The sequence below is a fragment of the Rattus rattus genome, chromosome X (assembly GCF_011064425.1).
Source record: "Rattus rattus isolate New Zealand chromosome X, Rrattus_CSIRO_v1, whole genome shotgun sequence".
Taxonomy (NCBI): domain Eukaryota; kingdom Metazoa; phylum Chordata; class Mammalia; order Rodentia; family Muridae; genus Rattus; species Rattus rattus.
This window is the reverse complement of record NC_046172.1, coordinates 56719707-56742534: the sequence shown is the minus strand read 5'-3', so window position 1 is coordinate 56742534 and position 22828 is coordinate 56719707. Positions and strand designations below refer to the sequence as shown.

At 37.7% G+C, this 22828-nt stretch overlaps 1 protein-coding gene across 2 annotated transcripts in view; it reads right to left on the bottom strand.

The window, feature by feature from the left end:
* Positions 1 to 22828, bottom strand: part of Ophn1 (oligophrenin 1) — a 256595-nt gene that overhangs the window by 66410 nt on the left and 167357 nt on the right. For both annotated transcript variants that reach the window (XM_032889327.1, XM_032889328.1), the window contains 5 exons: positions 18825 to 18926; positions 11120 to 11230; positions 5384 to 5488; positions 3515 to 3644; positions 1130 to 1230 (listed from right to left, as the gene is read on the bottom strand). In XM_032889327.1, coding sequence (XP_032745218.1) covers positions 1130 to 1230; positions 3515 to 3644; positions 5384 to 5488; positions 11120 to 11230; positions 18825 to 18926 — 549 coding nt within the window. The remainder of the gene's footprint in view (positions 1 to 1129; positions 1231 to 3514; positions 3645 to 5383; positions 5489 to 11119; positions 11231 to 18824; positions 18927 to 22828) is intronic.

Here is a 22828-nt window from a genome sequence, read left to right as displayed (position 1 = left end):
TGCCCTAACATCAACTAGAAAAAAAAGACTGCAGCCAGCGTTGTACATAAGCACTTGATGTTCATAGTCCATGGTGAACTTGATGAAACCTGATGACACATTACCTAAGAGTGTACCCCAGCTTAAACATATATTTGAGGTACAATAGTAGGCTCTGTGCTTAAAAACCAATGTAAAAAGTAGGGGTTGGGGATTTAGCTCAGTGGTAGAGCGCTTGCCTAGCAAGCACAAGGTCCTGGGTTCAGTCCCCAGCTCCGAAAAAAAAGAAAAGTAGTTTTCAACAGTCTGTAATCAAAACTCTCCCCTCTAGTTTTCGGTGTCCACAGAAAATGCTGTTAATAGAAATTGGCAGTTTTCTCCAAACTCCTGAATACCTTAATTGGGCCTTCCTCTATGTACTTAAAGCTTCCAGCAATATGTAAATATCTCAAAGGTTCACAGTGATAGCATGTAGGCGAGCAAGTGAAGGGGATACTTCCAGAAAATGAATGATGTGATGATCACTTTTTACCTTAGAAACATCCCTACATGGAAAGGATCAGGTCCTTTCAGGGATTAAACATATATATATATATATGTATATATGTATGTATGTATGTATGTATGTATGTATGTATGTATATATGTATGTATGTATGTATGTATGTATATATGTATATATGCATATATGCCATATATGCCTTTATTAGACGCATATATTAAATGCTAATCTTAGGATATATATGCTTTTAATAAAGGCATACTAGAAAGTAATTCATATTTTAAGAACTCACTACTCAAAAGAACCATTCATATTTTGGATATGTTCTTTGTATAAATACGGGCAATTGTTATACTAAATAGTCTGGGAAGGTAAAGACACCATTATGATGGTAGGAGCTGCATATGATATAACACATCTGTTAATCCCAATGCTCAAGAGTCTGAGGCAGGAGACTTGCTATAAGTTCAAGGCATAGGTCTGTGCTACACAGTGAGTTCCAGGCCAGCCTTTTCTCTAAAACCAAACCACGTTTTAATATTATATGACAGTGCTAGACTTGATTGCTTGACACTGTGTCAATATATATTCTTCTCTGACATACCATCACACCGATGAGCTCAAAATCTAGCAGTAGCCAAAACTGACCTGCTTAGCACCAGGCTTCTGTTCCGTCGGTGTCATGGTGAGTGTCCTGGTCTCTTTCTCATATCGACAGTAGTATTTTACCCAGGATATCCCCAGAGCCCCTACGAGACAGGAGAAAGGGAACAAGCATAATATTTCACCTCCCCAAAGCAGAAGCTGCTTTCTGTTTGCTTTTTTTTCTCCAGTGCCTGAGATTGAATACAAGGCCTCTACACGGTATGCCCATTCCCAGCTATTGCTTATTCTCGGCTGACAGACCCTAGGTCAATCTCTGTTCTTTGCCTGTGCACCATCTTTACCTACCTACTACACCACAGAGATGCTAACCGTCACCTATTCCTTCCCATATCCATGGCTGGCTCGTTCCAAACCCACTTACTCCTCCTGCAACAGTTCTTGGGAATAGAGACACCTATGCATCCAGAAGCTTGAAAATCCTGCCAATTTGCTCTTTCCTGAAACCTCTCATTTAACTAACATTGAATTGTGTCCATTCTATTCCATACATGGCTCTTCTTCAAGTATTTCTGCTTCTTTTAACCCTTTAGCAATGAGTTAAAGGATGTTACATCATCTTGTTTTCTTAATACTTACAGCATTTCCAATAAAATACAAATGTACTTTTTTCTCTCATCAATCATTTCAAGCAGGCTTCTCGTATTTCCGCATCTCTGACTTGCTCCTATCCTACCCTTCTTCACCATTTTGCTAGGATGTTACTTTAAAAGATCTTTCTATTGATGTCACCTCCCTTGTTGTAAATCATGCATGGCTTTCCTAATCTCTCCAAACAATTTAGTCTACCTTCAAAGCCCTGCATAATTTGATCAAATTGACCTTTCTGGCCTTGTCACTGGGTACCCTCACCTCTATGCTCCTGTGTCAGTGAATTATTTTCAGATGCCAAATACTTAGGTGGCCATGCAGTTTGTCCTGCTAACTCAGCATGTAGTTGAGAAAGGATACAACATAAACTTAAGAATGAGTAATTATATCAGGACAACATGGGTTATGCTTGACAAACTAAGACCTAAGCATGAAGTATGTTCTCCAACACTCCTATGCCTCTAATACAGCAGCACACACATGAAGTTCTCTACCCACCCTCATCCCATTTTTAAGCCTGTCACTCTTTCACTGAACATTTAAGCTCTAAGTCAAACATCACTTCCTCAGAGAAGCTCTTAGATATATGCCCCCAAAGAGTGTGCTCCAAATGCTTTAAAAATATACTTTCCTATCCGTCCTATCAATCTGAGAATTGCTTGGAGAATAAAAAGTGTGAGATTCATTTCGTTCTTGTACTCTCGGTGTGTTGCATAGCATTTGGCCAAAATGTGGCTTGGCGAGCATTCATTTAACTAAGTGGCAGCCATTTGTGACAGCTTAGAACTGAGACCCAGAAACAACCTGTACTATGAAGCAGAGGTTCTCGACTAGGGGCAGTCTGACCTGTAGACAGTTTAGATTGTCATATATGAGCAGTCCTACTAACACAAGGTGGGGAGAAAACTAGGATGCGGCTCGCCACTTTACATTGTGAAGCAATGGTTCTCCACCTTCTTGCTGCTATGACCCTTTAACAGTTCCTCAGATGGTGATGACCCCAACCATACAAACTTTGCTACTGTTATAAATCATTTAAAAAATGTGTCTTTCAATGGTCTTAAGTGGCCCCTGTGAAAAGATCATTTGAATTCCCAAAGGGGTCACGACCCACAAGTTGAGAGCTACTGCTGGACAAGCTCTGGAGGTAGTGAATGGGATAAAGTACACTGGAAAGGATATCAAGTTTGGTACGGGATACCTCTGAAGTTAACCTTTGATCTAGTGACTGTTCGAAGCCTCAGTGGTCTCAAGTGTAACCTAAGCATAATGTGGAATCAAAGGTTAAATGGGATGAGGCTTTTAATACAGTAAATATAATCAACTTGAAATGTAAATACATAAATATCCAAGAAAAATAAAATTAAAAACCAAATCTTTAAAAAAATAAAAAAAATATGATTTACTTCCTTTTTCCTACCTATTTTTTTGACCCAAAGTTCAGCATACGCAATTAACATTCCTCTACTTGAATCTCAGAGAAAAAATTAGAGACATAGTACTCGTAATTTAAACATGCCCCTAGGGCTGGGGATTTAGCTCAGTGGTAGAGCGCTTACCTAGGAAGCGCAAGGCCCTGGGTTCGGTCCCCAGCTCCGGAAAAAAAAAAACAGTAAACATGCCCCTAAAGTTTCTTTTGCATTTTTTACTATTCCTACCCTGCCCTCCAGAGAGTTCTATCCGACATGGATCTATGAACAACACATGGGTCTCAGAATTCAGAAAGGTAAAGCAGCAAGGCCCCTGGGAACCAGAGGGTGGCGCTGCATGCCCACACACATTTCTCCTGTGTGTAGAGGTAGCCTTCGATGGTTGGCTGTCCCGGAAGCTTGCATGTCTGAGGGGCCTCTTTCATCCTCTTCTTAAGTTCCTCCATCTCCTCCCGGGTACTGGAGAAGTGATTTCTTGTCTGTCAAGAAATCATCATGATCATTATCACCATTGTCATCAACGGGACTGTGTTCATCCATCATAGATAGAGTACAGAGATCTCTCTGCTCACAGCATGTGCTAGCACATATAGAAAACTGAATAGTAGTGACTAGAAAATAATTCTAGAGTTTAATGGTACTAGAAAGGAAGCATAAACACAGATACCACAAGAAGCAAGAGCTTTTACCTAGTGGGATTAATTCAAGCTTCAGGTAAATAGGAATCTGAAATCTCTGACGTTAGACTGACCCTTACTTTACAATAAGGGCAACTATAGAGAAGGTTCCCAAAAATAGTTATCATGGCCATTTCTTTATGTTAGTGAAGAAGATGTGGACCACACTAACAACAAGTCAGCCATGAGTACACATGCAAACGCTTGGTATTAGCTCACATTTGTCAAGTGACACATGGCAGAGGAGTCAACTTGATTGTAGAAAGATTTTGTAAGGCAGCAGAAAATAGGTACTCTCACGTTCAGGTAAAGGAGAGGACCCAGAAGGAAGGAATAAATGCAGAAAGAAAAAAGTAGGTAAAACTGTACATCACAATCCCCCTCAGCAAGCATCTTATTGGCAGTTTTTAATTTAAAAATACATCTATGAATGTCATGCAATGTAGCACACCCGGTCCAATGTCACCTGATCTTTTTTTTTTTTGTTTGTTTTTTTTTGTTTGTTTGTTTGTTTTTTTCTGGAGCTGGGGACCGAACCCAGGGCCTTGCGCTTGCTAGGCAAGCGCTCTACCACTGAGCCAAATCCCCAACCAATGTCACCTGATCTTGATCACACCTTCTACTGACTACCAATTGTTAACATTCTCTATGCTCCTTTAAAAATGCTGGTCTGGGGCTGGAGAGGTGGCTCAGTGGTTAAGAACACTTGCAGTTCTTCTTCCAGAGGTCCTGAGTTCAATTCCCAGCAACCACATGGTGGCTCACAACCATCTGTAATTCCTCTGGTGCCCTCTTCTGGCATACAAGTGTACAAGCAGATACAGTATTCATATATGTTAAATAAGTAAATTGTTTTAATGCTGGTTTGGTTCTATATAACAAGTAGTTTAAGAGATATCTGCTTTATCTATCTACTCTAGAAAACATATGAATCATGCAAGACAGACAAACCTTGGTGCCTCGTTCTGGTGTACCAGAGACTTTTCACACTGTCTCAAATAGGATATATTTTCATGGTATCCATAAATACTTATCAAATGATAATTAGTAAATTCTCACGTCTCAAAACATTAAATATGCTATGTCTATGGTCATTTGTAAGAACTAGCATGTGCATGAAGTTGGAGAAGTCCTTTAAAATTCATTAACTCTAAGTGATGAGAGAAGGAAGAAGAGATACCCATAATAAGAAAGCACATGGCTTAACTGACTTGGGAACTAACCTCATCCCTAAGCTTCCCATTTAAATAAGCCTACAGCTGGACTAGGATGTGGAAGCGATACCGTAAAGTAACAATGCTTAATACATCCTGGCTAGATAAAGCTATCCCTGAATAGACAATGGGTTTGAGAAGGAGCAAACCTCAAAGACAGGGAAGAGTCAAAACTGAAAAAGCAAGAACATGTCGACGTGCTGAAAATGTTTGTACGCTACACCTAATAAACTGGCAGTGGTGAAATGGCAGGCAGTTCCAAAGTTAAGATCACTGGGCCTCAAATCCCGACGGAAAGGCAGGTGAAGACATCCACCTGCAACTCACATTCTGCAAGCTGAGCTGCAACTGCTGTTTGTATGGGAGGAAATCCTGTGTGAGCTCCACCGTCAAGCTGTTAGAAATGAAGAGGCTGTGAAGGAAGGCTAAGACCTAGGGAAACAGACAGAAAAACCACCTTTAGAAACGTAACATTATCTACGACCAGCACTTCCCCCCCACCCCGATCAAATAAAGGACCCAGGAATTTAGGGAAGAAAATCGGGAGTGTTTACCAAGTACACCATTATAAGCAGTCGTGGCAGGACAAGCAGACTCACAGGTAAGTGTTCTCATATTAGGTGAAATACTTCACCTGCATTCAGTCTCAGAAATAGCAAATGTGGATCCTTTTTAGCCTGCATCCGAAGCCACTCAGGAATTACATACTACAGGAAATGACTATGCCTCTTTTCTAAACAGGTTCAGCATTTATCATCCAAAAATATTACAAGCTTAAAATTTAGATGTAATACCAACCCCCCCAAAAAAATAAAAAAAATGTACACTTAACCTCATGTGATAGGCCTCATATACACTGAAGAAAATGTAAGCACACTAAAAATATTGTTTAAAATCTTTGGGTTATGAGTATAAGGTATATAAGAAATATAAACAAACTTTGTGTTTAAACTGGAGACTCATTTAAGGTATTACATTATGTAAATGCAAATTTTTTTTTCAAAAATCTCAACCACTTCTGGTTGCAAGCATTTTTGGTAGCAGTTATTCAAATAAATATCCTCAGGATTAGCCCATAATAGGTGCTTCTAGCAGAAGATGACATAGAAATGATGAAGAGTCCACTTTTTAATTTTCAAAACATTCAAGCCATGACCAGTGAGTTTGCTCAATGGGTAGAGACTTGCTGTACATGTCTGACAACCTGTGGACACTCCTCTGAACCCACATAAAGCTGAAAGGACAGAACTGACTCCACGGAGTTACCATTTCATGCCCACATACTTACCATAGCACACATATCCCTCACAAAATATATTTCATTCAATTTTATTAAAAACCAAATGTATACAAATGAGAGAAAATATAATTCTTGCTTAACATTTATAAATATTTAAAAGTTCAATATTCATAAAGTATAAAAGGTAGACATAGACACAGATCCATTTGTTGTAGGAAATAGATAAAATACAGAAACGTGTGAACACATATTTAAAAAGTAAACATAAAAATAAAACAATACACACATATATGGTAGAAAGATATGTCAAACTCATTGACACTCATATCCACAAGCCTTCCTGGTTTTCTCCTAAAATTCAAATCAGGAAATGTCATCAGCACTCCCCAGTTATTCAAACCAAGAACTACGGAATCAGCCTTATCTCTCTTTAACTCACATTTTAAGTCCAATTCAGCAAGACCCCCTTCAGCTAATGTTTCCTTCAAAGATACCACTTTTGATATGAAATAGAACCAGGACCTTTTTGGGTAAGGTAAGCTTTCTACCACTGAATTATATCTAAACCTCAAACTATTTCTTTTCACTCCTATCCTTTACTGATTCTGCTTCTGCCTTTTCAACTCCGTGAATGGTGTTCTTACCTAGACCATTATAGCATTTCCTTATTTAATTTGTATCAGGAAGATCTAGATTAAGCGATTCTTGCCTCCGCTTCCTGGTGCAGACATTTCAAGTAATGTGCCTCATCTGTCCAGCTATAATAAGCTTCTTCATTTGCTTTCCTATAGGCTCTGTCAGACCCTTCCTATACAATAAAATTGTCCTGACAGGGCTACTGAGGCTGACGTTCAAATCATACCGCATGACAATGGGTCCCAATGGGTCTCAGTCAAACATCACTTCCTATAATTTCCCTTTTCTTCTACCAGTTATTTCAGGACACACAACTTCTTTTCATTCTTTGAGAATGTCTAAACATTCCTCATTCTCATGAAGAAAAGCTGGATTTCTGTCAAAGGCCCTTTCTGCATCTATTAGGATGATTGTGTGATTTTTATCTTTAAGACCATTTATGTGATTTATTACATCATTACCTTTCATATGTTAACCAACCCTGTATCTGTGGATAACGTCTGAAACTTGTTGGTGGATTGATCACTGTGATGATATTCTTGTATTCAACTTAGACCCTAGTTTACTGAGGGTTGGTGAATCTATGTTCGCAAACAAACATAATTTGTTTTCTTTTCATAGCTTTTATCCAACTTACAACTGTTTTTTAATAATTGCATTACTTATTTTCATTCTTTTCCTCCGCGAAAGTACAGTATTCATAAAAGAAACTATCATTCTAGTTTACACAATACCCAGGCCTGGAATCCATGTCAAAATCTTGATGCTTCTTAATAAATGAATGAATACTTGTTTTCATATAGTACATATAAAATTAGAAAAATGTGGGCATCAACACATGTATACTCCAGTCTACTCTCATGTGCCATATATGTAGACACATTCACACTTAATAGTACACATCGTACACATACAAAGAGATATAATATATACACAAACAATTTGAAAGGGAAAATACTATACAACCAATACATATTCTTTTCATATAGAGGATTTTTTGATCATCCAAATGCACTATCTTAAACTTCTCTGTGATGAATCCCCTATGTAGTTTATCAAAAGTCAGCATATTTTCCAATCAAAATATACTGTTTTATAATAATTTAAATGTAATTTAGTAGGAACAATTATGCAAGGTAGTAAAACTGTAGAATAGCAAGTAAAACAGGAAGGGATTAAATGTAAGGCCATGAGTTCTTAGCACAAGCGACAGCATATAATTTACATAGTTTGTTTTTTATTTTATTGGATATTTTCTTTACATTTCAAATGTTAGCCCTTTCTGGTTTTCCTCTGAAACCCCCTATACATCCTCCCCTGCTTCTATGGTATGTAACCCTCCCACCCCTCCTCCAGCCTCCCCATCCTGCTATTCCCCTACTCTGGGGGCATTGAGCCTTCTGGGACCAACAAAGCCAAGCCATCTCCTACTTCCACATGTGAGGGCACCCAGGAGCCATAGGTCCTCCTTGTATGTAATTTTTAGTTTGATGTGGTGGATCTCAGTTAATTGATATTGTTGTTCTTCCTGTGGGTTGCAGCAGCCTTCATCATATTCAAATCCCTTCATCTAACTTTTTCATTTAGAGACCCTCTGTTCTCCATTCAATGCAAGAGCATCTGCCTCTGCATTTGTCAGGTATATAGTTTTAAAAGCTTTCTGAAAGCATGAAGGGAAGAAAGCCAAAACATCCAGGCCCAGATATATTCACAGCAGAATAATATAAGGCTTTCAAAAGACATCAACAAAGAATATTTAACTCGTTAAAAATAAAAACAAAAGAGAAAGAGAAACACAAGAAGCTCTTCTAAACTCCTTTTACAAAGCTAGTATTATTGTTTAATAGCAAAACCAGGTAAAGAAACAACCACCAAACCAACAGGCCGGATGAACATAAAGGCAAAAATCCTTAATAAAATCCTTCTAAACTGTGTATAGGCACATATCCAAAACATTACCCATCGTGAGCAAGTTGGCTTTACCCAGAGATATGGGGCTGGTTCAACATACATAAACCAATAGATGTAATAAATCATATAAATAAACAAAGACAAAGTTCATATGATCATCTCAATAGATGAAGAAAAAGCCTTTGACAAAATCCAATATGTCTTCATGGTAAGTGTCCTAGAGAAAGTAGGAGTGGAGGAAACAAATATCAACATATAAAGGCCGTATGTTGTGCATACTCACAGCCAACTTCATCAGCCTAAATGGAAAATACATAGAAAGTTCCACGAAATCAGAAGCAAGACAAGACTGTCCACTGTCTCCACTACGCACCTCAAATGTAATTACTCACAAATACTAATGGAAAAACAAGAGAGAAGAAAATGAAATTCAATGGATATGATACAATATTATATTATACTGATATGCTATTATAAGATCACAAAAACTCCACCAGAAAACTAGAAATGGTCAACAATTTCAGCAAAACGGTAGGATAGCTTACAAAACTCAGTAACAATTTCCATATATTAACAGAAAACACATTGAGAAAGAGATCATGAATGCATTTCCACTCACAGTAGCCTCAAAAAACACCTAGGACTTAACCAACCAAGGAAGAAAAAAAAAAGATAGACTTCTACCATAAATACTTTAAATCTCTGAAGAAAGAGATTAAAAAGACACTAGAAAATTGAAACACCTTCCATGCCCACAAGTTGGTAGATTATTTTGACAATGACCATTCTACCAAAATTAGTTAGAGGTTTAATAAAATACCAATCAAAATACCATAGTCAAAGAAATGGCAAAACCTCCTAAGCTTTCAGACACTGGATAGTCAAAGCAATCCTGCATAAAAAGGAAAATACTAATAGGATTCACATTCCAGATCTCAAGATTTATCACAGGGCTACAGGAGTAAAAACAGCATGGTGCTTACACAAAATTTAACTTGTAGGCAAAGAGAACAATACAGAATATAAATGTAACAATAGCCATTGAACATTTGACAAAGATACCAAAACTCTTAGCAGAAATCACATTATAGTGCTGGGATAACTGAATGTCTACATGTAGAAGACTAAAATTTGGCCTATGTCTGTCGCCCTACCTAAAATTAACTCCAAAGAAACTGAATATCTTAGCCTGAAACACTGAAACTACTAGAAGAAAACATGGGCAATATCCTTCCAGGTTTAGGTGCAGGAAACGGCTCCATTTGCCCAGGATTAGGACAACAATGACAAGTAGAGTCACATAGAACTGAAAACCTTCTACACAGCTAAGGATAAATCCATTTCCATTAAGTAGAGAGAGGAAGCCCAAAGAGAAGCAATATCACTCATAGATAGATAGATAGATAGATAGATAGATAGATAGATAGACAGACAGACAGACAGACAGACAGACAGACAGACAGACTCTCTCCCTAAAGGAGGTAATTTATACCTGGCAGTATTAATTTAGCCTGCTGCCTGTGGCTGGTGAGGGCCCTGCTACCAGAGGAGAACTTGTTCCTGTTTTTCCTAAACCAGCCCTAATGTGTAACTGCATTTGAAATACCCATCCTCGCCCCTTATTCTTGCAGTAGAGAATATTACAGAAAGCCACAACTGGTTAGAATTTAGAAATAAATTGATAGTAGAGCCCCTGCCCCCAATCAATACATTTAGAACACAACCCCTAACCTTAAGGGAACATCTGGGAACACCACAGAAAAGGGGACAAAAATATTGTCAAGAAGCAGGAAAGCTATTGTGAAATAGTCTTTTCTTCAAAAGAGGTGGGGTATGAGTGTCAGTCTGGGAGGGATTAAAAGAAGGAGTGTGGTGAATATGATCAAGACACATTGTATCAATTTTTCTAATAATTAATAAAATATTAATTTTAAAAGTGAAAAATAAAGTACGACATAGGAATTAGGGGAGGGATTAAATCAAGGAAAAAAGAAAATGGTCATAAATGAAGAGCAAAATACTGTAAACGTAGTAAGGAAGAGGATGAACATTTCTAACAGAAGGAAAAAAAAACTGTGTGCTGACATCCTTAACATATATTATTCAGGATGAGCATGAATTGATGATTTTATTCTCTGAGCTTCCAATTTTATGACCAAAGTTCTCCACATTTCACTTGGGCAATTGATAAATATATATATATATATATATATATATATATATATATATAACATACATTACATGTATTAGAATATTCACCAACAGACAGAACTTACTGGCTCCACGATATTGAACTTCTTAGACTCCTGGACTTCCTGAATTTGATAAACATAGTCAAGAGATGATTCAAAGAAATTGTGCCTTTCCTTATCCACCTGGAGGTCTGCCTGTAAAAAGAAGGCAAAAAAAAATGTCACAAAGGGGCATGGTCAGTTTTGAAAATCGGGAATGAGAGATTCAGTTAGATTCTATGGCTAAAGAGGCATTGAACTACCTGAAAATATCCTATTTCTATTGTTTCTTTATTTCCATTTTACAGACGGGGATACGAGAGTAAAAAGACTCAAGGCCTCCTAATTCTAGTCCAGCATGAAGGAAGCCTGGGAGCCATAAAACAGATTTTCAGATCAAGGAAAAAGCAGAACAAGCTGGAAAAGCTTTCTTCTTAAATGCAACAGAAAATGAAATTCATAGGGAAAAAAACTAGAGTATAGGTGACTGGAGAGAAGCAGAACTCATAAGAACCTAGGAGTAAAAGGCACTCGAAGCTGAGATGATCACAACACTCACTGAAGAACTACAGCCGGTTTTAGAATAAATTGCTGAACAAATTCCAGAGAAAACACGGGATTCAAAGGAACTCCATCAAGAACAAATGAAGGCCAAACCAAGTCCCAGCGAAATAAGCATGAAACCTCACACTAAGCACTTACTTCAGTTTCTTTAGCCAAATATTCTCCCTGCCTTTTAAGCAGAGAAGCAAAAAGGGGAAAAAAACCACAATCTGAAGCAAAAGCATCAGAAATGGACTAAGAGATGGCAGATGATGCGTAGAATGATAAGGCCATGAATTTTAAACAACCAGGGGAAAATGCAAAGGGTTCTAATGGAAAGAGAACGATGTGCAATTAGAAGACAGATGAAAGGAAAGGACAGAAATCTAAAATATTGTAACAGCAATGGAGCCCACTGTATTGGGCTCACCGCCAGCATGAAGAAGGCTGAGGAAAAAATGTCTAAGTCTAGGGCTAAGCACTTCTGGGCCCTTGACTAAGTAAGAGTCCTGACAAACTGAGGCAGGGTGCTGAGCAAGCTTGAATGCACATGAATTCGAAGGTCAAAACAAAGAGAATAAACGACATAAAGTAAAACATCTGAGAACTTCTAGATAAAATGTGTACCATGTGTGTCCTTGGACTACAAGTGAGGGATGAACCCGAATGGAACAGAGAAACATTTTCAATGACACTAACAGCGCTCAGCAAAAGTAACCACCCACACAGCTCCTATATACACCAGAAGGACTCTACATCAGCACACTACAGAAACACTTGCACATCCATGTTTATTATTACACTATTCAAAATATGAACCAACCTAGATGCCTACCAACAGATGGACAGATTTTAAAAATGAGAGGCATAAACACATTGAGCACTAAGGAAAAACAAAGTTATATAATTATCAGATTTCTGAAATAAGGTAAAGTTGGGAAAACAATAGCACAGCACTCTTCTCACTCAAAATCTGGGCTGAATTTATGTGGATTGTGGTTTTGTAGGACAGAGAAGTATGAAAGCATTAGGAGTGAGCAGAATGTCTAAGGGGTTTTTCATTTTGTATTGATATACTGAAACTTTTCAACTGTTCTCTTGACAATGAATATTTCACTTTTTCTCTTAAAAAAGAAATATAATGAGACATGCTCCTCAGTATTACAGAGTTATAAGATTTTACACAAACAGTAACCACTCAGTGAGATAGTCAAGCTTTATAAACATGTTATATGATCAGAATTATATTGGACACTGTATGTAATGAGATTTCTTATTTAAAGGTAAGATTTTCTAAATAATTAAGGCATAAAGGGAAAGGTTGGAACTCATGGGCATACCCTTAGGAACTATTTTATCCAGAGTTATAGGCACATGAAATACTTTAGACAAACAATGCTTTCAGAAAGTTAAAACTTACAGTAAAATATGATGTGATCTTAACCTAATTATAGCACATTGAAATCCTGAACACAATGTAATATACTTTCAGACTTTAGTGCACAGTATAAAATTAAATAATTTAAGATCTTAGTGATTCATAAATATCTTTATAAATATAAACATTCATACATTGTTGTAGATGTGGGACACTGAAATGAATCAGTACTGGCAAATGCCCCCCAGGGTTGTAGAAATCAAATTGCCATGCATTTTAGCTGACTAGTAGGTAGCATGAATCTTTTCTTCCTAGTTCTCTTACAGTGTGTATTTTATTTATAAATATATATCACTTATCAGAGTCTATCTCTTCAAATGATTTATTTTCCCATCACTTTATGTCCCCAGATTATTAGTTGCTATAGGGCCGGGACACTGTGTTCTTCGTGGTTTTCAGTTCTACTGTTTCTGAATAAGTGTTAGTTATGATTAATTAAATCAGATGCATGGAGATTTTGGGAAGATTGGGAATTTCACACTCTTTGTGTTGAATTGAATAATTCAATATATAACTTGTCGTTGAAGATGGGAAGGCAAAACTGTCTATATCTTTAGTGTGAATATCAACCCCGCTCTTGTGGGGAGCCTGGTCGTGTACTTGGACCCACCAGAACATACAAAGATAATGAGGGATGCATGGGATGGGAAAAGGAATCTGTGACTCTAGGGATGAGAACTTCCTTCAGGAATTCTAGGTTTTCTTCTTGTATGTCCTCTTGATGTTGGTGTATACATTAATAAATTCCATAGATACATAGATACATTTTAGATTAATATGTAGACCATTGCTTTGGTACTGGTCTTTTAGTACTTGAACACTTTTATTTTTTAAGAAAGGAATAAAAACTTAGACTAATCCATCATATTGCCTTGAAAGAAAGAAACCTTTAGAATTAATGAATTGAGCAAACGCATACATTGCAGATTACTTTTCTCAGAAAGTTAAAGATCTGTTGCTTAGGTGTTGGTCATCTAGGCCATCTGTATTCCTCTAAGATGGACCTTTTCTACTGGGGGTCAGTTATTACATTTCAAAAGAAGGAGTTGGAAGTTACCCGTGAAGTGTTTCTCTAAGGTGTCTTTCATATTAATTCTTTTTGTCTATTTGAAAAAGGAATATGGAAAAAATAGCTAACCTCCAGTTTGAAAGAAAGGACCTCTGGGAAGGTGTGGCTGTATCTTGACATAAATAACTTCTACTTAAATTTTATTTATAATTTATTATTGCTATCCATGCCCAGTTTCTGAGCAAGGTAACGAGTGAAGTAGTTTTCTTCTTCTGGTCTCTATGTTACATATACTGAAATATCTGTATTGTAAAATTAAAAAAAATGGAGCATAGCTGGATCTTTATTTTCTGTAGTACCAACTTATTCATACCAGAGGCAGGTGTGGAGTGGCCTAGAGGCAGAATGGGCTGAGAAAGAGAAAAATCCTGCTAAGATGCATGTTCATACTGTGTTCCGGTTTTCCAATGTATAGTTTAATGGAAGAAAAGGTCTCACAAAATCTATTGAAGAACAATGAATTAGGCCTGTTTTAGTTGTTGTTGTGTAAGTTCACAAATTCTCCTATACAATACATTTTTCTCTGACAAATTTTCTCTTCTGGTATATTTTGATATGTGGCTAGGTTTATACATTTCTTAAAAGGTAGCATCTTTTTATTCTAGTAATCGCAGGGATTAACTTGATAACAATTAAGTCTAGACTTTGGATGAAATGTTTAGAAGATAGGGTATATTTGTTGTGGAAATTAAAAAACAAAAAAGAAAGGATCATGGAATGTATGTTACGAAAGCTGAACTGGGCACCAGTGGAGAAAGAAGAGAATCAGCAATGGGAGGATGGAGGACTGGGTAGAGCAGATAAAAATATAATAATGACATAATAGCATGAAAATGTCACAGTGAAATATATTTATTTGTATACTAAAAATTTTAATTTTTAGTTTTAATTTTTTAATTTTTTCACTATCCACATCGGCACATCAAATGATGTTATAATTGTGCCAGTCTTGTTCAAGTAACTATTTTGGTGAGATTTCATGGATGCCGTTCCCCGCATCAAATCTAGGGGACACTATGTTAAAACTCTTAGGAGATGACGTCAGAGAAAATCTGGCCACACATGATGATATTAACACGTATGACAGTACTTAAGAGTCTGATCAGCAAAACACAAGGTTGAGATCACCATGAGCTGTTACAAAACAGGATGAGGGAGCAGAAAATCTACATGACTTTAGGCTGACAGGGCTTTTAAATATATCGAAAGCATGGTTGGTTGAAAATAAAGATATGCAAAATGTCATTAAACTAAAAGCGTGTGCTGTACCAAAGGCGCTGTTAAAAGAATAACCTAGATACGTACCTGGAGCACTGTAAAGCTTCTATCTGATACTGGGTTGGCACCCAACATCATAGACAGAGCTCTTTTAAAAGAGACAAAATATCTGATCAGACATTTCACCAGAGAAGGCAGGTGGCAGCTAAGGATATAGGAGGATGCTCAATATTGCATGTCATTGGTAAATTTCAAATGACAAGAGAAACAGAATACCACTGCACACCTATTTTTACTGGCTAACAGTAAAAACCCTGAGAACACCAAATGCTGATAAGGATATCAAGCAAAATAAAGTCTCAGAGCTGGTCAGAAAGAAGAAGGGTTACGTGTTGGTAAATAGCAGGCTCGTACAAAATAAAACATAGGCTTACAATGCCACCCACCTTTCTTTGTACTCCACACGATTTACCAAAAGAACCTCAATAGAATCTTCACACAAATATTTACCATGTTCATATTAATAACTGCCAAAATTCAGAAGAAAAATTCTTTCATAGGATATAGGATACATACATGGTACAGGCATTAACAACAGCTCTAAAAAGAAATGAGCTATCAAGTCTTAAAAAGTGCCAGCAATTGATACATATTGCTAAACAAAAGAACCCAACATGAAAAGGCTCCATACTGTAGGATTCTAATGACATGATATTACAGAAATGACAAAAAATATGAAGTCCACAGAAAGAGAAATGGCTGCCTGGGATTTGAGGTTAAGTGGAGTGGAGTCGATAGAATTTCAGAAGAGTAAAGTTATTCTCCAAGACAGTACACTAGACATGAATCATTATATACTTGTCAAATCCAACAGAATGGGAAAAAAGAGGTATAACTCAGTGTCACCATGCCTGCCTAGCAATGTGCAGGATTCCATAGCCCACCAGAACATAAGACCCATTGGCTCGCCAATTGTAATAAATGAACACAAGATCTTGTGATAGTGAAAATATGTGCCAGGAATCTTTATCTTTGTGCTTCCCATTCGTCTTTTTTCAGTTTTCTTTTCTTTCTTTTTTCTTTTGGTACATAAAACCAAAACCTATTTGCATTATTTGTTATAACCACATGTGAATTTATAATTATCAAATACAAAGGTAAAGAGGAAAAATCTTGTAAGCCCATACAGCCCAGTGCATATTCCTTAACCCACCAAAAAAAAAAAAAAAAAAAAAAAACCCTTTAGCGATCATTCTAAGAGAGAAGGTGTGAAAACAATAAACTGAAAATGGATTTAACAATGATATGATTCTTTGTTTCCTTCTGGGGGACAGGGTGTCACGTAACCTAGACTGGCTCCACACCCTGTATGGAGCCAAGAATCACCTCAAACTCATGAGCTCCAACAGCAGCCTTCTCCCTCTCTCTTCCTCCTTCTATCTCTTCATCCCTTCTTATCTTTCCGTCATTTCTAAGGCAGACTCTCACTATAAAAATAATTATTATGTAGCCCAGAGTGCCCTCACATTCACAGTAATCCTCCTGCCTCAGGCTCTTGAATGTTGGGATTATAACCACTACCCGCCACACCTAGCTAAATAAAATACCTCTAAAAATAAAAGCTCTTTGTTTAAAAAAAGTGACTAACACAAGTTCTCTTATTTCACTTTTCAATAAACAGTATAAGGGCTGCAGCCTTGCTCATCAGAAATGTCAACAAAGGCTGAGTGTGGTGGCTCAAGCCTACCAGCCCAGCCTGTGGCAGAGGCAGGGAGACTTCTGGGGATCTCAGGACATTCTGAGGGAGATCCTATTTGAAAGCATCAAAATTTCCAAAGTGTCAACAAGGACACCTACCCAGCATATAAAATGGTCAGAATACTTAAAACACCTTCATAGAAAAACAAACAAACAACAGAAACCTTCAAACTACGTAATATATTCTCATGGGTCCTTAAGACTAGCCCCAGATTTCGCAGTCACTTATAGGACTCACAGGACTGGGCATGAAGCATATGGTCATAATCCCAGATGGCATTTATTTCAGTGAAAGGATACAAAGAAAAATCATCGCAGAAGAAAGGTGTGAGGACCCCATCTACAAGAAACTGTATATAAGCCTCCAAGAGATTCTTTAGTAGTTCCACAAAGGATGAATAAAATTCCTCTGGGTAAGTTATAACAACCCGCAAAATAGCTGCCGGGGGAGGGTCTTTAGAGACTGATGATCCCCTTAGGTTTTCATTGGTAAAATAGACACTCCCTGCCTAACATGCGCTATAATTCTAGACTGATTTGAGAAAAGCCACACTGTCTGCACAGGCAACTTGTGCACAGAGAGCCACTATTATCATTTAGGGAACCATTTACAGAAATATGGGAAACCAGTTGGGTTCCCAGCTGCTAAGCAAGGACGAACCCTTATTTTATGGCCTCTCTAAAAATGTCCTCACCCTCCTTGTGTTCGGACAGCATCACTTTGGAAATCATCCCTGTGCTCTCATTGCCCGCTGCAGGTAATAAATTTTTCTCCATGTTCTCACGTCTTGGCTATATTTTCTTTTCCTTTGTTGTTGTTTTTGTGGTACCAGTCAAGATGGAAGCCCACTGCATTTGATTACTCTATCTCATCTTTCACTAGTCTTTTAGAGTAATATCAATTCTCAACCAATCACTTCTCAAAACTATCTCATGCCTTTCTGCCTTGAGGCTACTAGCCTCTTTCTAGGGCAATTCTCCCATTTCTGTTTGTCATATTTTTTATCTTTTTTTCAAATGATTATCTCAAATTGGAAAGGCAAGTTTCTTCCACAAAAGTATTTCCTCCATCCAGTCATTAGTCTTTACCTCCACATTCCCCTGGTCCCTTAAGACAATTATATAAGCATGCATTTTATAATACAGAACGAGCCTTGTGCTGTGAGATTAGTGCACATATTTATATTAGAATCCCAACTAGAGGGACAATGACATCGTATTAGTGTCCCTCTAGCCTTGTTCCACCCAGCATAATGATTTGGTACATATCTATTAAATAGTTGCTTGGAGGAACTGGAGCCACTGCTGGTGTCATAGAAGCAGTGGCCCTAGTACGGTATCCCTTATCCCACCAAAACAATCAGTGGAATACCACACGGGGTGCTTCTCATATACCAAATAAAATACTACTTTTTCTCTATCCCAACATAGAATCTAGAACCACAGACTTGGAAACTCGGAATTGAAAGTAACACCCGAGATCTTTGAGTATCATTCTTCCACACTGGGACTGAAGCCAGGAATAAAGTTCCTTACTAAAGGAAGTTAGTGGAGGGACTGGTGTAATACTCAGAAAGCCTGGGACATAGGCCTCATGTATTCTCTGTGAATGTTTCTATGGCTCCTGTTAAGCCATCTTATGGAAAAATCTCACAACCAGAAATAACTAGTTTCTAAGGCCCAGCACAAGAAGGAAGCGGATTAGACTTGGTGAGCGTACATACCTCTAGCAACTGAGATTCTTTCTTTTTGGATGACAGATGTAAGTGCCGGTCCAGTAGGGAGTAAAACCTCTCACCATCCTTCTCAAATTTCTTCTTCCTCTCCTAGACACAGAAGAGAAGCTTCGCATTAAATTTCTATCATTTAAACTCTGGACTTAGAAATGAGAATGAAAGGTACAATTTCAGGTTTCATACAGTCAGTTCCCACAGCTCCTTGGAAGGAAAAAAAACCACTACAGTCAGTGCAGAATATGCTGTTTTGCATGGGTCTCAGGTAGGTTTGATCTCCTCAAATATAACCTGAAATCATTCTACCTCTGCCAAAGACAGGTTCTACGGGTAGAGCTGAAGCCATTGCAAGCTCTTGCTCCAAAAATGCCACTCAAAGGGGGCCTCTGTTGCTAAAACACTGGTGCTTCCCTTCTGTGTTTTTCACACATGAGTAGCATTCATTTGATCTTTTAAAAAGAAAAAAAAGGAAATGCAAATGTGAAATAAATATACCCAGAACAGTGAATCTGTATGCTGTATGAATTCAAACGACCTCAAACAGCCTGTGATCCAAGACAGTAGGAATCCAGGGCTACCTCTTTGAATGAATTCTTTAGGATTATTGAAGGATCCACGGAATCATATTAAAAGCTGGCACGAGTGGAATCGTGGAAGATTTAGATAGGAAACAACACTTCATAGCTAGCTTTATGGCAGGTGGAGAACCCAGTCCTTCACTTGGGGATGAAATGTAATTAACTTCTCTGCTGCTCAGCACAAGTCTAAGTCACAAAGCTCCTAAAGAAACACTGACAATACACAGTTGTCAAAGAGTCATTGTTGTGATTTTTTTCTCAGCTTAACAGGATCTCGTGTTATTTGGGAAAGGGATCCTCAGTTGAGAAAATGCCTTCATCAGACTGCCTGTCAACATGTCTGTGTGGCATTTCCTTGATGCATGGTTGATGTAGGAGGGCCTATCATAGTGTTGAGTGGTGCCACCCATGGAAGTGGTCCTGGAATGTCTGTGAAAGCAGTACTGGACAGGCTATGAAGAGCAAGTAAGTAAGCAGCATTCCTCTATGGCTTCTACCTCAGCCACTGCCTCCAGGTTCCTGCCTTGAGTTCCACCTTGGCTTCCCTGAGTGATAGACTGCAATCTGTAAGCCAAAGAAACCATTTTGCTTTTGGTCATGGTGTGTCATTACAACAGTAGAAACCCTAAGGACAGTCCTGAACATGTTTTGGGGAGGATTGTGTAAGAACTTTAGGAACTTTGGGCTAGAAAACCCACTAAGTGTTCGAGCTTAATGAACTATTGTGGTAATTTAGAAGAAGTGTTGACAGCAATGCCCTCTAAGACTGTTTTTTACTATACTGACTTCGAGGAGTTACCAATACAAAAAAAAGTATTTCTTTTTTTTATATATTTTATTAGATATTTATTTATTTTTATTTTATTTACATTTCAATGTTATTCCTTACCTGGTTTCTGGGACATAAGCCCCTATATCCTATCCCCCTCCCTTCTTCTATAAGACAAGTTCCACCTCCCCAAACACACCCCTCCCTACCTCCCCATCCCGACATTTCTAAATTGGGAGGTCACCCCTTGGCAGGACCATGGGGCTTCCCTCCCATTGGTGCCCCAACAAGGCCATCCTCTGCTACATATGCAGCTAAAGCCATGGGTCCCTCCATGTGTACTACTTGGGTAGTGGTTTAGTCCCTGGGAGCTCTGGTTGGTTGGCATTGTTGTTCTTATAGGGTTGCAAGCCACTTTAGCTCCTTCAATCCTTTCTCTAAATCTTCCAATACGAAGAGTATTTGTCACAGTCAGGTTGGAGCGTCTCAGTAGACAGCTGTATCCCCAGGTGGGGCAGGCTCTGAAAGACAATTCCTTCAGTCTCTGCTCCCAACTTTGTCTCTATATCTCCTCTATGAATATTTTGTTCCCCTTTAAGAAGGACTGGACCAGCATCCACTTTTGATAAGTGCCTTTCTTCTTGGCGTCCACGTGGTCTGTGGATTGTATCTTGTAATTCAAGCTTTGTGCTAATATCCACTTAAACAGTGAGTGCATACCATGTGTGTTCTTTTGTGACTGATTTTATCTCAGGATGATATTTTCTAGGTCCATCATTTGCCTATGAATTTCATGAAGTCATTGTTTTTGATAGCTGAGTAGTATTCCATTGTGTAGATGTACCACATTTTCTGAATCCATTCCTCTGTTTAAGGGCATCTGGGTTCTTTCCAACTTTTGACTCTTATAAATAAAGATGCTATGAACATAGTGGAACACGTATCTTTTTTATATGTTGGGGCATCTTTTGGGTATATGCCCAAGAGAGGTATAGCTTGGTCCTCAGGTAATTTAATGTCCAATTTTTTGAGGAACTTCCAGACTGATTTCCAGAGTGGTTGTACCAGCTTCTAATCCCACCAACAATGGAGGAGTGTTCCTCTTTCTCCACATCCTCACCAGCATCTGCTATCACCTGAGTTTTTAATCTTAAATTATTTCTTGCTGATAAGAATTCTTTCTTTATAAGGTTGACTATTGGTGAACTCTGACTTTCAAATGAATGCTAGGATAAAAATCAAACTAAATTTTAATTTAAAGATTAATTTGAGTTGAATTAACATGTATAAAATATTAAGGCAAAGGATTTGATAGCATGAAACATAAAAATGCATTTAGATTTTTCCATACCATTACTAGAGTTTACTTTTTCTTCATTGTGATCTTAACTATTCCTGCTAAAAATGTCTTCTCCATATTTTAAAATGTTTATTAAAAATACAGAAGGTCTCAATACTTATATTGGATAAATATGGCAAATACAGAAAATAATATTGACTTTTTAATTAATGATGCATAATTGACATGCTGTCGAATTTTCATATAAGGTCAGTTTGGATTGTATTATTAATGATAATATTATTCTCATTAAGTGGTTACATCATCTGAAAAACATAGCAATTTATATATTTCTTACAAAATTGACTCATCACTTAATTTCCATTCTTAGAGCATCAGCCAGGCCTTGCAGAATCTGATTAAACACTACTATGGAAATGGGTACCCTTATCATCTTCCTCATGTAAGAAATACATATTTAGAGTTGTAGAGTTTCTCTACTAAAGTATACTTATTGTGCAATCATTACTAAACTATGAATTCCTTTTCCATTCTAGATTTATTAAGATAAATACATGATTTTTTTTTCCTTTATACTAATCATGAATGGAATTCCAATGCTTGACTTCCAAGGATGATTTTGAGAGAGGGGTATAAGGTAAGTACTAGCTAATGGTGATATACTTTTTAAGATTTATTTTTAATATCTTTAAATTTTTGTGTGTGCGAGGGGGTATATATGTGCATGGGTACAGATGCCTGCAGAGTCCAGAGGCATTGGATCCTTTGGAGTTGGAGTCATGGGCAGTTGTGAGCCACCTGACGTGGGTGCTAGGAACTGAACTTGGGTCCTCTGGAAGAGCATTAAGCACCCTTGACCACTGAGCCAACAAACCAGGTCCCTCGTGATACATTTTTATTACTGTTAGATTAAGATAGCTAACATTTTTTACTTAAGAATTTTGCATTTATGCTCATAAAAGTAATTTGTTTTCATTCTGATAGTTTACTTATCTTATTATTGTACCATTATAAAACATACTAGATAGTACTATTGTTTTATAAATGAAAACACCAAACCAGAGATATTAAGTTTCTAATCCAAGGACACCCTGCCATTATGAAGTAGAACTACTTAAAATCTCTTTCCTTAAAGCAAGCATTGACTAAAGGACTCAATTTGTATACCCTGAGAGAGAAGGTGTCTTAGTTAGGGTTTCTATTACTACAATAAAACACCATGACCAAAAAGCAAATTGGGGAGGAACGGTTTGTTTGGCTTATACTTCCAATAACTGTTCATCATCAAAGGGAGTCAGGACAGGAACTCAAACAGGGCAGGAACCTGGAGGCAGGAGCTGATACAAAG